We start from the raw sequence: 15,311 nt of genomic DNA, 5'->3' as shown, positions 1-15,311 counted from the left end.
TGAAATTAGCTTGTCCAAAACAGTCCCCAGACGAGTAGCTAAAATCTTTTTAAAAATCTTAAATAAGAAATTACTAAGACCAATCGGTCTAAAATTCTTAAGAGAATTTGCCTCACGTACCTTCGAAAGAAGCATAAGTAAACTGGAGTTCACTCCATGAGGAAGGATGGTTGTTACAAAACTTACAGTCAATAGAACAATATCTTACAAAATGATCCAAAAAATACTTTGCCTCATTTTTGTGGATGCAAGCGTGTACCGCGGCCTTTGCATTTTGTGAAAACTAGTTTTTAATAATGAGACCTTCAATTCAAGTCAGAATTAGATAAATTATGGGTTGTTAATTATTATGGAGGTAAATTCTTTAAAACCAGACTAGAAAAAAAACTATTAATACTAAAATGTAGAGGTTGTTATTACTGTTTAGAGCTGACCCAAGTTGGAACCATAATATCGAGAGGTTTATCGATCGATGGAGGTTCTACTGTATCCTTTTCAAGAAAAGTTGATTATGAACTGAAATTCTAACCTTTTTTTTTTTTTTTGCTTTGTAATAAGCTGGATAAACAACTAGCAAATCATATGATATTTTATTTTTCTGTTATTATTACATGACAAACTTGTGAACATCTGACTATTGTGCAGCCACTACACATTAACGAATATTTGAAAAGAAGACGGATATCAGCAGTTTTCGGTACCCTTCCCTCATTTTTTCAGTTAAATAAGCTAAGAATATTACACATCTGATCCGCCATTGCTCATTTAGTACACACTCAAAACAAGAACCATGACTGGTTTCTCTAACAAGAAAAATAATATAATGCAAAGAGATGCATGGAATTCAGTTCTACAAGGCCAGTTCTACAACATTGCTACAAAATATCCAGAGGAATTTGAATTTACTGCAGCTCTTAAAAGTTTGGATCTTCGTTGCATGTGGAAGATTAAGCCGATCCCTGTACTTAGTCAAGCTTGACGTTCGAATAAAGAAGGGTATCTCTTGTGATTGGCATATTGAATAGAAAGAACATCTACAAAAGAAAACACGGCATAAGTATCAATATCCTGTTCGTAGTAACATCAGAAATATGAACTTATCACTTCAGTAGGAGCTAAAAAGGAGCTTTGCTAGTCTTCAAGGAGATTACTGTTCTATAAAGATCATGAAACCCTGTCAATAATTAAGTATAAATATAGATGTCCATCTATGGTGGTATGCAATCTCACCCCAAGAAGAGTTGATATTAACAGAATAATTCCTGTGATCCAAGCAAGGGTCCGTCTAACCAGAAGAATCTCCACAGTATGAGTTGGGCTAGCTGTGGGGGCTTTCTCTTCCAACAACCTGGAGGTACGGGAAGTAGATTTCACATTTAAAAATGCTTCAGATTCCGGAAGAGATACGCCAGTGAAGAGGATGACTCCTACAATTTGACCTGTCCAGATGATACATTGCACGTATTGCTGAGCTACAACGGAAGGGCGTGGTGGAAAAAATATACAAGGAACAATGGAAGGAAACAATTCAATCTCTTTCAAAACACCTTAACTTAAAAAATAGTCCTGCTAATCAAGGGTGGTCATCTCAAAACACCTTGAAGGCATCAAAGGTAGGATCAGAAAAGGAACGGCATTTTTCAAATAATTATAACGATTTTCAAGAAATAAAGCAGTTATTGACCTTGGTACGCCCCTTGTAATGGATCAAATATCATTTCTAGCATCATCTGGAAGAGCTCCATTCCCTGTTGAGCAACACCATCAGGTCCATATTGCTCTTGCAAAGCCTGTAATATAGTAAGATAATTTATCCATGAGATTTTCCAACAGGACTGCATGGAGGGAAAAGAAAGAAAGAGTTCTATAAACAAATTAAACCTGAAGCAGTCATCAATTCAAATTAATTGACACCTTAAACATGAAACATCACACAAAATAACTAACAATCCAGTTAAAGTTTCTATAGAGATCCGCCAATTGCCTACACATGAGAAGTTTGAGGCTTGCCACTTCTATTGCAATCAGTGCATAAGGTCGATAGCTGAAGTATCTACTAATCCAATCACATAGGCACACACCTTCAAAAGTTGAAGATATAGAAGGTTCTTGCTATAGAACTGTTTGGGAAAGCAAATACAATGGCAACACAAGTCAATAAATGTCCACTCCGTGAGCTATTTCTCAACTCACTTGCCTATAAAGAACAAGCAATTGCCTACACATAAAAAATCCATGCTTTTATTTCCACTTGCTATCAGTGCAGAAGGTCAATATGCTAAGTATCTACCCACAACAATTCCCTTCATGCAGAAACAAATCAGACAGTTTAAAATGTAGTAACACCATGACACAATAAATTCTATGCAAAACATCAACACTAAGCAGCTGTTTTGCAGGAAACGACAAAGAGAACGACATATATTACCTTAATGCCAACGAAACGACCTTTTATTAACTCAGCCTGATTCTTCATCCTTCCATCTAAATCCCTGTGTATCTCCACCGCACCTCTGATATCTCGAACAAGAGAAACAAGTTTTATTGTGAACTCCCTGTCTGCTTTCTGTAGAACAAGTCAACTCTTCCATTAAGGAACCAAAAGGTAAAATCTTGAGATCATGCATAAAAAATTCTTGCTCACAAGACAATAATTTGGAATTCATATGATAAGCAAATAGGAAATCCGAATAAGTAAACACCTTTGCCATATGCAGATTCAAACGAGTACCACTGGCCAAATCAATAGTCAACTCATCATCCACATATGAGCCACCAAACTCAGCTGCCTGCCAACAAATCATAACAAAATTTCTAAACTCTATGCTTCAAAAAGAAGATAGTAGTAAAAAAGTTACAAAGAGAAAGCGGGAGTATCATAGATGACCATATCGTGCAGTTCTTTTTCCATGCATGCTGCATTGCATTCAGAACCTTCAGATTCACCCACCGATATCATTGAGACTTCATCCCTCTCTGCAGCAAGCTCAAACCTTGAGAAAATTGCTTTTAAACCCAGACAAAAATAACAAAAAAGGGTTACAAGTTACAGGGTTACAACAGTTCAAGTACCTGGAAGTTGGACATCAGCTTTAACTGAATCGAGTACAACAGTGCTCTGAATGTAGCTGCCAAATTTCACCCCAGCTGGGATCTGATCTGCTAGTACGAAAAAATTACAGTAAATCCTTTGAAAGTTATAAGATCCATTGTAAAGATCAATTATCCAACCTCTAGTTCCACTAACTTCAAGCATAAGAACAGCATGAGGCCTGCCGAATGGGTTTGGTGATAGAATTCCATTCAGCTGCAAGTATAAAAACCATGAGTAAAGAATTCAAGAGCAAAACACCTAAAGCACATGAACTGTTGATTCAAGTGAAGTATCATAATTCCTCTAACCTTAATTGAACTTTCAGCTGTAAGTGAAGCAGGTGGCGCAAAACCAAGCAAGATCAACAGGGCTGCCGTTACATCGGAAAGTAACATTGACCCACCCTATAAAAACACCAAAGTTACTCAAAATATATCCCATGAGAAGCACAAATTCAGACATTGAAATCAAACACTACTCAACAGAACGTCCCAGAGGATTCATTGCCTCGAAATAGGGAGATAAAAAAAATCTAGATCCCATCTCATAATCCAGCAAAACACAACTAAGTTTGGTGCATTAAATTAATTGGGAGAACAATTAGAATAAAATTGAATACCTGAGAGGTGAGATCTGATGAACGCAGAAATCCCTGACTAGTACTATCAATGAAGAACACCGATCCAGTATTACCTTCTTCAGCCTATAATTGAAACAAACAAGGATTCAACATAGATTCAGAAGAGAGGCTATACCGAATGTGGAAATTAAAGTCAAATTCATAAAGAGATAAGGAGATAAAGAAACAAACCCTAATTCGTAGACAAAGAAGGGATATGAAGATGAAAAGATTAAGGGCGTTTGAGAGACGAGAAGCCATTGCTTTGATTGAGGACCTAAATCATCGTCTCCACGATTTATAAAGGAGGTACCATTGTTTTTAGTTTTTTTTCATTTTCTTTGGGGTTCCTTTTTAGTTGATCCCAAGACTGTTTGGTCCAGCGAAAAAAGTATTTCCTGTTTGGTTCATAATTATTTATAAATATAAAAAGGATAAAAATATCCTTTCATACTATTTTAGCATTATTTTTCATAAATTTTCAATTTCTTTCATAAGTGAGTTCATGCTCTCGGATAAACTCTGAACTCCCTACTTATTTTCTTGCGAGAGTTCATTCCGTTTGATGAACTATCAAGTGTTTGGTAATGCTTTTTATAGATTCGAGTTCATTCTTAAAATGAATACACAACAAAAAAATCATTATAATGAACAAAAAAAAACAGAGTTCGTTCGTCAAAATGAACACCCGATCAAAGTTCATTATTATGAACAGAAAATCAGAGTTCATTCGTCAAATGAGCGAACACCTATCAAGAACAAACTAATTCAAACCTAGAACAGGTTCATTATTTAAATTGAACACACACAAAAAACAGAGTTCATTCTTTCAAATGAACACCTAATAATTCAAGATCCAAAACAGAGTTCATTATTTAACATGAACACACAACCAAAAAATCCATAAAAAACAAAGTTCATTCTCTCGAATGAACACCTAATAATTCAAGATCTAAAACAGAGTTCATCCTTTAACATGAACAAACAACATAAATCAGAGTTCATTTTTTTTCGAATGAACACCTAATAAAAAGATCTAAAATTAGAGTTCATTCTTTAAATCTTCATCGTCTTCATCATCTTCAACAACAACAACTACGATAGCAGAGAAGAAGAACACAAAAAATCTTTATCTCTTGAATTATCACAAAAACAAATGGTTTTTACACAATCAGACGGCCTTAAACGGGTTGTTTTAATCATTCTTACAAAAAAAAATGGTTTTTACATAACCAGACGGCCTTAACCGGGCTGTTTTAATCCATCGACGACTCATATTGCTTTGAAAATGGTGAAAAGTGGAGAAGATAAATCCCCGCTGAGAATGACTCCCCCTTTTATGCCCTAATCCAACGACCCCTATTCGAGTTACCCAGATTCTCCTTTACTTATCTTACGTTACCATTGATTCCAGTAGCCAAAAATAGGGTTCATCAACATATTCTCCATTAATGGTTCTTAGCGTTACGGAAAAAAATAAACACCTTCATTATTTCCGTTAATCTATTCCTTGAGATGTCCGAGTGGAGAAGATAAATCCAGGATGAGAATGACTCCCCCTTTTAAGCCCTAATCCAACGAACCCTATTCGAGTTACCCAGATTCTCCTTATCTTACGTTACCATTGATTCCAGTAGCCAAAAATAGGGTTCATCAACATATTCTCCATTAATGGTTCTTAGCGTTACGGAGAAAAATAAACACCTTCATTATTTCCGCTAATCAATTCCTTGAGATGTCCGACTACATATTGTGGGATGTATTAGGTTAGGGCATGATTTGATGCTTCATAAAATTATCAATTGTATTACATAATTCATAACTTTTGTTGGTGATTCTATTTTGTCGTGATTTTTATTTTCAACATTATAGTTTTGTAACCGTAGCTTTTCTTCTTAATTTTTGTAATTTTGAGTTAATAAAGAAGTGAGGTTTGCTGTCATGTAACTAACTTCATTTTTGAGATAAGATTTATTCTTTCATTATTATTTTTTTGGTTTTTGTTTTGAAATAATTTATCTCTTTGTTGGGGATTCTCTTTTTATGAAATTCTGATAAATGAGTTATTTGGTTCATCTTTTAGGATACAAGATATGGATAGTGTTTGTTATGGACTTTGTACGAAGCTTTGGTTATCTGAAGGAGATCATCAAGTCGGGTGTATTTCTAAAGGTTACACATTTACGGTTAGCCCTTACCTGCTTTTAAAATTTCTTTCACTTCTTTACCATTAGCCCTTTGGATTAGTAATTAGAGTTAAAAATTTAATGAGTTGAAAGTTAATATATATGGCCAGCGAAGGTGACCATGATCCATCAGATGAATTAGTTTATCTTTTTTTCTTTAGACTTTTATCTTGCATCAAGAGGTGTTTGGGTCTTTGGGCCAGGTAAGAAGGTGATGTGGATGTTATAAACTCTATTTTGTCATATAACACAACTAATTTCAACCTGTAATTTGAGTTACTTATAATGTATTTTTGTGCACTTGCACCAATTTTGGAGGATTTAGTAAGGTTTACTATCTAAATCCAAAATTTATGTTATTTTCAGATATTCTGATTTTTATTAATATGTTTTGTGATTAACATTATTTCTGTAGGGACCCAACATCCTCTTAGATGATTGCCTTCCCAGTAAAGCTGATAAGAACTTGTTGAATGCTGTCAAAAATTCCATTGTTCAAGGGTAAAATTCACCAAGTTTCCTTCAGGACTAACCTTTTTCATTTCTCATTATTATTAATGTCTACATGTTTTTATCTACAGGTTCTAATGGGGAGCACGTGAGGGACCTTTCTGTGACGAACCTATCAAAAATGTGAAGATCAAGATTGAACCCATATATCGAGGCACTGGTCAGATTATTCCAACTGCTTGACGGGTTGCATATTCAGCTTTCCTCATGGCTACTCCACGTCTTATGGAACCTGTATACTATGTTGAGGTGAATGTTGGTTATTCTGTGAACTTCCCAAAGAAAAACAAAAACAAGAATATAAGTAATTGGTGAAATCCTATCGATCACTTTGAACCGTTTCTTTATAAAATCATTTCTTTTACCATTTCGGCCCTACTTGTTGTACTTTTTCAGATACAAACCCCAATAGATTGTGTATCTGCCATCTATACGGTGTTGTCTCATTGATGTGGTCATGTTACGGCTGATGTTCCTCAGCCTGGTACGCCAGCTTATATCATAAAGGTCGGTTATAAAACTCTACTTCTCATGATATAAATCAAATGCACTAGTTGGGCTTCAAAAAGTTCAGTCGAGATCAAGCCATTCATTCGACATCTTATAAAGACCATTCAAATTCCTGAGCTGCTTGTCCAATACATTGAATGTATTTTCCATGGTTATACTATTTTTTTTTGCTAAGTCAAGAAATTATATTGATAAAAAAGATATTTACAAGATAGAAATAGGAGAAAAGAGATCAGAGTGACCCCAAAAACTCCTAAAACCTATTTAAAACGATAATAAATTACATTTGGAGATTCAATTGAACTTAAGAAAATTGGGCGACCTTCAAAGTGAAAACCAACCCCATCCTCTAATAAGCAACCACGTTTTGCCATTGCATCAGCTGCAAAGTTTGCCTCTCTAAAGGAATGTTCAAAACGAATTGAACCATATAAACCTTTAACTTCCATCCATCTTTGCCTAGCAAACCAAGGAACATTATCTTCTTCCAAAGCCTTCAACACACTTGTAGAATCTGATCTAATAACAATGCAAGCATATCCCCACTGAACTTCCCACTCCATACCCACAATAATACCATACAATTCAGCCAAATAATTAGAAGTAACTCCCAAGCCAATACACATTGCACCAACCACTTCACAATTTGCATTCCTTGCAACAACACCAGCTCCCGCCACCCCTGGATTACCTCTTGAGGCACCATCCATGCACAAAAGCAATTCATTAGTATTAGGAGGAAACCAAAAACACTCCTTAGGATCAGTAAACTTCACCTTTCTATGCCGAACTCGAAAAAACTCCAGAATTCTCAAGTCTTCCAAAGAATTATGCATATAACTCTTCATACGAACTGAATATTCTTGCATCAAACTAAAAACACGTTTTTGAAATAAAGACCAACAAAGGTTCTTCTTTTCATACACTTTTTTGTTTTTAGTGAACCATAATTCTGAACGCACAACCAAATTCACTACCAACCACAGATCCTTAACAACCACTATGATTTTTGCCCTCTTGGTAAGAAGAAATAATATCATAATGAGGTTTAATTTTGAAAATACCTTCAATCCACTCCCAAGCTTGTCGCGCAAAATTACAGCTCCAAAGAATATGTTGGAGAGACTCCTCCTCAATCTGACACACACTACATTTAGATGCAAGTTGAATTTTAAATCTGCTGCGTACCTTATCAAGAATTGCACACGCACCATGAATAAACTTCCAGTTCTGAGCCGGCAAAGAAGGATGCACCACCCTCTTCCATAACAGCCACGCCTCCCTCAAAATAGGATGTTTCTTCCTAATTAACTCCCTAGCTGCCTTGACAGAAAATTTACCTTGTAAATCAGGCATCCAAATACGCCTATCCACTCCCATATGAATTTTTGGTAAATCTTGCTGCACCACACCAGCACTTAAAAGGAGCTGCAAATGAACTCCTTGAATCTGCCAATCTCCTTGCACAATAATATCACAAACACGAGCTGATCTGTCTAAATCCGTGCGATTTAAAACACTAGATAAGGTTGTATCTCCATACCAAATATCAAAGAATAAAGAAGTATCCCTACCATCACCAATAAAACACTTCGTGTTATTCACCATCTCCTTATGAACCCAACGAAGACCAGGAAGAATAGAAGATTTTACCCCCGCCATCTTAATACGACCATCCCTACAAGTGAACTTGGCTTCCAAAAACCGAGCCCACCTCTTACGAGAAGACTTTATAGACAACCACAATTTCATCAGCAAAGCTTTATTCATAGTCCTTAGGCTAGTGATCCCAAGACCACCTTCCTTTAAAGGACTACGAATCTTATCAAAACCTACTACAAAAGCTCTAGAAAGATTAGAATCACTCGACCATAGAAAATTACGAATCACACGCTCACATTGAAGAGTGAATTTTACCGGCCATTTGTACTCAGCCATGTTATGAATGGAATAGCTCGAAAGAACATTCTTAACAAGCACAACTCTATCTTGAAAAGATAACATCTTACCTTTCAGAACCGAAAGTTGATCCCTCAACTTATCAACAACGTTGCTGATGTGACTATACTTTACCACTCCCGGCATCACCTTAACTCCCAAATACCTATCAGGAAAGTTAGAAATTGCCATACCCAAGAATGTAGCAATGGTCTGGCGCCTACTCAAAGTCCCACCACCAAAGTAAATCTTGCTCTTCTCCCTAAAAACCCTCTGACATATCCTTAGTCTGAAAGAGTTTAGTGATGTTGCGACTAAGCACATCCTCAATCAAAACAAAAATAAGAGGAGAAAGAGATCCCCCTGCCGTAAACCCCTATTAATCTTGAAGTAACCCTCCGGACTACCATTAAGAAGAATAGAAATACGCGCCGAATTCAGAATTTTCCAAATCCAAGAGCACCAATCTTCAGAAAAACCATACCTTCTAAAAACTTCAAGAACAAAAGACCAGCTCACAGTATCAAAAGCCTGAGAGATATCAAGCTTCAAACCCAAATTACCGTCCTTCCTTTTGATGTGCAATTCATTCACCATCTCAGAAGCTAAACTAATATTCTCATGGATATTCCTTCCCTTCATGAAAGCCACTTGCTCTTCAGACACCAACTTACCCAACACACTACCAAGCCTCGTAGCCAAGATTTTAGTAAAAATCTTAAAGAAGAAATTACTTAAACCAATCGGCCTAAAGTTCTTCAAACTAGCAGCTCCCCTAACCTTTGCAAGCAAAAGAATAAGACTAGAATTAACCCCATTAGGAATGGTTTTAGAAGACCAGCAATAAGTAACCGCTAAAATCAGATCCCTATGAATAATCTCCCAACAATGTCTATAAAAACACCCCGAGAAACCATCCGGACCAGGCGCACTATCAGCTCCCAAATCAAAAACCGCTTGTTTAATCTCATCACAAGTAGGAATAGCATCCAACATATGCGACTCCTCCACAGTAATATAATCATGATCATAATCAAAAAGAGTTTCACTTACCTGACTATCCTCACCATTGAATTTAGCCTGATAATAAGAAACCACATGAGCACTAAGATGAACCGGATCGGTAATAGTACTCCCATCTTCAGCAACAAGCTCCGAGATTGTATTAGCACTTCTACGAATTTTAATAGAGTTGTGAAAGAAAGAAGTGTTACTAGAACCCTCCAACAACCAATTATTTCTAGATTTTTGCTTTAACATTATATTCTGCTGCCTTTGAATATCTTGAACCTCAACAAGCGCATCCTTCATATTATTAAGTTTAGAAACATCAAAAGGATATACATCTGAAATTCTACTAGCTACCTCAAACTTACAAGTTGCTTGCTTTAATCTAGCATTGACATTGCCAAAAACAGATTGATTCCGTAACTTGATACTTGATAGCCTCCTTCAACCGCTTCAATTTGAAAGGAAAGATAAAACCATGATTACCATACACCGGCGCCATCCAAGATAACTCCACCATCTTCAAAAAATCCGGATGAGAAAACCACATCTTCGGAATACGAAAAGGAGCACGTCTAGGCCGAGTTCCATGGTTATACTAGCACCAACAGAAAGAACACTACTTCCCACTAAGAGGTTTGTTATTTGTTCCAGTACTTTGCTTAACTCAATTTCCTGTTTGATGTTGTATATGATAATACAGAGTGAGTTACCTGGTTATTGTCAGGTTTACATGTCAGTCTAAACTTATAATGATCTATGCAGATAATACTTTACTTTGCAATAGATTCTTTCACGGAGGAAAAGAGAACACAACTACAGGAAAGGTAAAATCTTTGTTCAGAACACTTTTCGAGTTAATGTTAATGGTATCTGACTTCTTATATGTGGATGATGCATAACTTTCTGTTTATATGCTCAAGTTAATTGGTGTTTGAACCTGTTCATGAGATAGTAAGTTAGCTTAACTGATCTGAACGTTTTTGAAGGAGTATTGTTGAATATCTGGAGATTATCTGGGGACTACTGGGTGCTTGTGGTATTATCACTAGTATAACTCATATCCTATCAACTGTGATAGAAGGGATCGATGGGTTTAATCTGCAGCAGACACGGCCAAGGACCATGAAGTTGATACCAACAAGAATGCGCTGGAGTCATTCCTACACTGAAGAGATAATGCTCATCTCTATCCTTAATTGTCTTTATCTTTTTAGTTTACTTGTATATAACTGGTCTCTGATTTCCTTGTGATTGGGTTCTTGCATCATCTCGAACCTATATCTCTAAATCTCTAATTTCGTCAGCTCAGTATTCTCTATTGTGAGTTGTGCTCCTTAGTGTGCTGACTGGATACTATTTTTTTTCTCTTTTCAGTTACTATAGCAAGCAGAAGTTTGGGCTTTTACTACGACCCTACATCAGTTTGTGCAGAGTTGTATGCACTTTCATATAAAATAATGATTGCATGTATTGATTTTTGGGAAGCAATGGCTACTATTATTGTCCATCATAAATAACTTTTTAGCACAACTCCGGGCCTGCATATAAGTTCTTATCTATACAACTATTTCTTTTTTTCTGCGTTTGAGATTTATTCAATTACAGGTTTGAAGCACATCAAATATATATAATGTTGACTTTTCATCTTATATTTCCAGGCATTCAAGAACAACCTTTCCCAGTTTTCTGGGTTTAAATGAAATAAGATGATGTAAAAAGAAATATTTATAGTCCCGATTCTAAATTTTTTACCATAGATTTTGCGTCTGATCAGCTAATACATTGGAAACCGTTGTCTGTGTGTTTACAGATGAAATTTTTCCAAGTGTGCTAAAAGTGAAAGCTCTTTGTGCTGAACCTTTTTCGGAAGCAAAGGATCAGCTCAGGGATGTCGTAGCTTTCAAAAGCGCAAACTAATTTTAGAGGACCAGTCATCAGGGTACTTCACTATTTCTCGAACCACTTGCTTTTGTTAATGTTCTTCTCGTTCAATTACTGTTGAATTCAATTCATCAGGAGCTAAAGGTTTGTTATCCACCCCACTATTCTTTTTTGATTAATTTGTTGTAAGAATTATTTTGATTAATAGATAAACTAACCGGCTAAGATTCATGAAACTAAACCAAGAGTGATGTTCTTATTGTGTCAATTGATTAAATGTGCAATCTCAGTTAGTTGTTTCATTTCATCGATGGCTTTTGTGAGTTTCTATTATCCTAAATCTTCGGAAGGGTCTGACTCCTTTTTTTTTTCTTGAATTGAATGCAATATACATGTTCTTGAAGTCGAGCAAAGGTGGTCTGTTAGGGGAGAGCATTTTATTGAACTTTACCACCAGACAACCAATGCACGCCAAGTAATTACTTTGTTGAGTTCGTTTTGATTTTATATCCTCTGAACCGTAACTTAAACTAGAGTGTCATGTTTTAGTTCTGTCCATAAACTGTTGAATTTTTGTATCAACTTCAAGTGATTATAGAACTGTCATGTGCATGCTTCAAACCTTGTTATGTATATTGTAATTCCTTCCACAAGGATAAATTGGTTCTTTTCATCCAAGTTCAAGTATCTATCTTGAATGTTCTAAGTGGGTTCTGTAATACAGGATTTTGAAAAATATAAAAATAAGATTTTGTAGTCTAGTTTGTTTTTTTAACTGACATTATATATTCTGCAACTGATATACAGGTTGCTAAAATTAGACTTACCGTCTACATACGTTGCTTCAAGTCACATAAGCAACGGATGAAGCAACGTATATAAATGTTGCCCAGAATTTGTGACGCCTTGTGGGCGACGTACATAAGCGTTGATGAAATTCTTCAATGTTTATAAACGTGGTAAATTAGGGATTTTGGTGTAGTGATTATTTTCAAAGTTTTGATACAGTTGAACTTTAATACTGTATAATAACACTATAACATTGTATAACAATAATTGAGAACATATGTTTTCTCATTGTTATGACTACGGATCTTCAACAATTATGATGCTGAGTTGAACACGTTCAGAATCACTAGGGTACTTGGATGAGAAGCTACAAAGTTTATTTATTTTGTAATTCATATGTATTGATAGTTTTGCCACTAAAATTGACAAAGGTGGAGATTGTTATAGCACTGCTCGGCCGAACTCGCAAGCGTTGCTATCTCAAGCTTGTTTGTCAAGTTTAGTTGTCAAAACTATAAGTCTTGATTTCTAGTCTACTTATAGCTATGTCTCATATTAGGATAAAATGTGTAGTTGATCTTGATTTCACGGCGTTCATCGATTGAAGATGAAGATCTACTAAGGGGAGCTTGGAGGTGAAAAAGCGGGGGTCTAACAACCACACCCAATATTTATCTTAACAATCTGTATGGATTAACTCCAATATACTTTCAAGAGAATCAACTAGACAGTCAGATTCAATCTTAAGAAAAGTATATCCAAGAGTTATATCTCAATTTCTCAATTCAATCTGTAATCAAACAAATGGGAATTTGCGAGTCCGATTGAATATAAGAAATAACTTGGACGGTATCAAAAACCAATGTCCAAGTGTCAATCAATTTAATCAATAACCAAAGGTTGGATTCACAATTGATTGAGCTTACACACAACCTACGATATTTCAATTATATGAACAAATATAATGCGGAAAAGAAATAACACAGACACCAGAAATTTTGTTAACGAGGAAACCGCAAATACAGAAAAACCCGGGGACCTAGTCCAGATTTGAACACCACAATGTATTAAGCCGCTACAGACACTAGCCTACTCCAAGTTAACTTCGGACCGGAATGTAGTTGATCCCTAACCAATCTCACATTGATCAAGGTACAGTCGCGTTCCTTACGCCTCTAGAACCACGTCGGATTCTGCGCACTTTATTCCCTTAGCTGATCTCACCCACAACTAAGAGTTGCTACGACCCAAAGTCGAAGACTTGATAAACCAATATGTCTCACACATAAAGTCTATTGAATAGATAAATTTGTCTCCCACGGATATACCTATGAGTTTTTTCCGTCTTTTGATAAATCAAGGTAAACAGAAACCAATTGATACATCGGACTTATATTCCCGAAGAACAACATAGTAATATCAATCACCTCACAATAATCTTAATCGTATGGTAGCAAAACAAGATATTTTGGAATCACAAACGATGAGACGAAGATGTTTGTGACTACTTTTTATCTTGCCTATCGGATTAAATATCGAGCAAATCTTAGAGAAGATAGTACTCAATCACGATAGAAAACAGCAAGATCAAAACACGCAACTACAGAGAAAATAGTTGGGTATGGCTTCACAATCCCAATGAAGTCTTCAAGTCGTTAACCTATTGGGTTTTGGAAAAACCTAAGGTTAAAGGAGAATCGACTCTAGTCGCAACTAGTATCACACAAGAGGTGTGGGGATTAGGTTTCCCAGATTCTAGAGTTTTCCCTTATATAGTCTTCAAATCAGGGTTTTCAATCAAAGCTACCTTAGTAACAAAGCATTCAATATTCAACGTCAGATGAAAACCTGGTTAGACTCAAGCTAATATTTTTCAACCGTTAGATCGAACTTAGCTTGTTACACACAAATGAAAAGTGACTTCATTTAAATATGAGTAACCGTACCTAAACGTGTGCACCTTTTTGGCTCAACAATAGTTAACCGAAGTTAGTCATATGAATACTTTCGTATCAACCATATTCATCTTAACCATAACTAGTTCAAATGACTCAAATGAAACTAGTTCTAGAGTTGCTCAATTGTTTATATTCTCGTAGAAGTATACAAGACACAATTGAAGCAAAATCAATTTTGATTCACTCGAATCAATTCATGAACATTATAGCCACGGTTTGCAAAAGATTGCATTCCTTATTATATAAATGTATTAGTTCATGAACAAACCGATTTTAGAACATAACCTACTCAAGTATGCAACCGGGTACGCGTACCTAAGTGGCCAGACTAAGTTTGGGTTCGCCAGTATGCGAACGGGTATGCATACCTTCCAAACTCAGTTGAATTTCCGGAACTTGAAACTTACGCCAGTACGAATACGGGTATGCATACTAGGTTCCCGAACTTTCATTAACCAACCAGTACGCATACGGGTATGCATACTATGGTTCCCGGACTTGGAATAACATGCAACAGTTTAGCATACAAGTACGGATATTATGCTATATCCAATCATGGATAATTATTCTAAACTCCCATTTCAGTCACTGAAACATTCTTAGAAGACGACAATAGCTGTCTCACACAAACTATTAGCTTCAAAGCAATTTTCAAGTGATCGAATGATCAATACGAAACATTCCGAGTCTACATCAAATGACTGTCTCGCACAAATCATGTAAGATGTTACAACGAAATTTTCACATGATCCTCTTTTGACTTTCGTCAATAATATAAGATGAACTTGGTTAAAGCGAAATCTTACCAGTACATA

General features: G+C 36.0%; 1 protein-coding gene and 1 long non-coding RNA gene across 3 annotated transcripts; one reads left to right on the top strand and one right to left on the bottom strand.

Annotated features, from left to right (window-relative positions):
* Positions 1-563: 563 nt before the first annotated feature.
* LOC113331036 lies at positions 564-4,094 on the bottom strand. 2 transcript variants are annotated; one of them, XM_026577811.1, is made up of 11 exons: positions 3,906-4,092; positions 3,714-3,797; positions 3,403-3,498; positions 3,232-3,307; positions 3,073-3,159; positions 2,888-2,976; positions 2,703-2,789; positions 2,429-2,566; positions 1,685-1,790; positions 1,231-1,439; positions 564-1,034 (listed from the first exon to the last, which is right to left on the bottom strand). In XM_026577811.1, exons 1-11 carry the CDS (start codon positions 3,972-3,974, stop codon positions 966-968), a joined length of 1,110 nt encoding a protein of 369 aa, XP_026433596.1. In that variant the 5' UTR covers positions 3,975-4,092; the 3' UTR covers positions 564-965. The 2 variants fall into 2 exon arrangements, with proteins under 2 accessions (XP_026433596.1, XP_026433595.1); XM_026577810.1 differs by having other exon boundaries at positions 3,073-3,307; positions 3,906-4,094.
* Positions 4,095-4,968: 874 nt separating this feature from the next.
* LOC113330985 lies at positions 4,969-6,934 on the top strand. Its single transcript, XR_003350618.1, has 5 exons — positions 4,969-5,479; positions 5,797-5,899; positions 6,315-6,400; positions 6,481-6,658; positions 6,806-6,934. It is a non-coding gene; the product is annotated as an uncharacterized LOC113330985 (long non-coding RNA).
* Positions 6,935-15,311: the final 8,377 nt, after the last annotated feature.

The sequence above is a fragment of the Papaver somniferum genome, unplaced genomic scaffold, assembly GCF_003573695.1.
Source record: "Papaver somniferum cultivar HN1 unplaced genomic scaffold, ASM357369v1 unplaced-scaffold_123, whole genome shotgun sequence".
NCBI classification, from domain to species: Eukaryota; Viridiplantae; Streptophyta; class Magnoliopsida; order Ranunculales; family Papaveraceae; genus Papaver; species Papaver somniferum.
This window is presented reverse-complemented; position numbering and strand designations above follow the sequence as displayed.

Coding starts and splice junctions, on each gene's coding strand:
- LOC113331036 (XM_026577810.1), bottom strand. CDS start 3,974: ATGGCTTCTCGTCTCTCAAACGCCCTTAATCTTTTCATCTTCATATCC. Junction 3,499..3,713: donor CATCAGATCTCACCTCTCAG/GTATTCAATTTT, acceptor GTGTTTTTATAG/GGTGGGTCAATGTTACTTTC. Junction 3,308..3,402: donor CAGCTGAAAGTTCAATTAAG/GTTAGAGGAATT, acceptor TTATACTTGCAG/CTGAATGGAATTCTATCACC.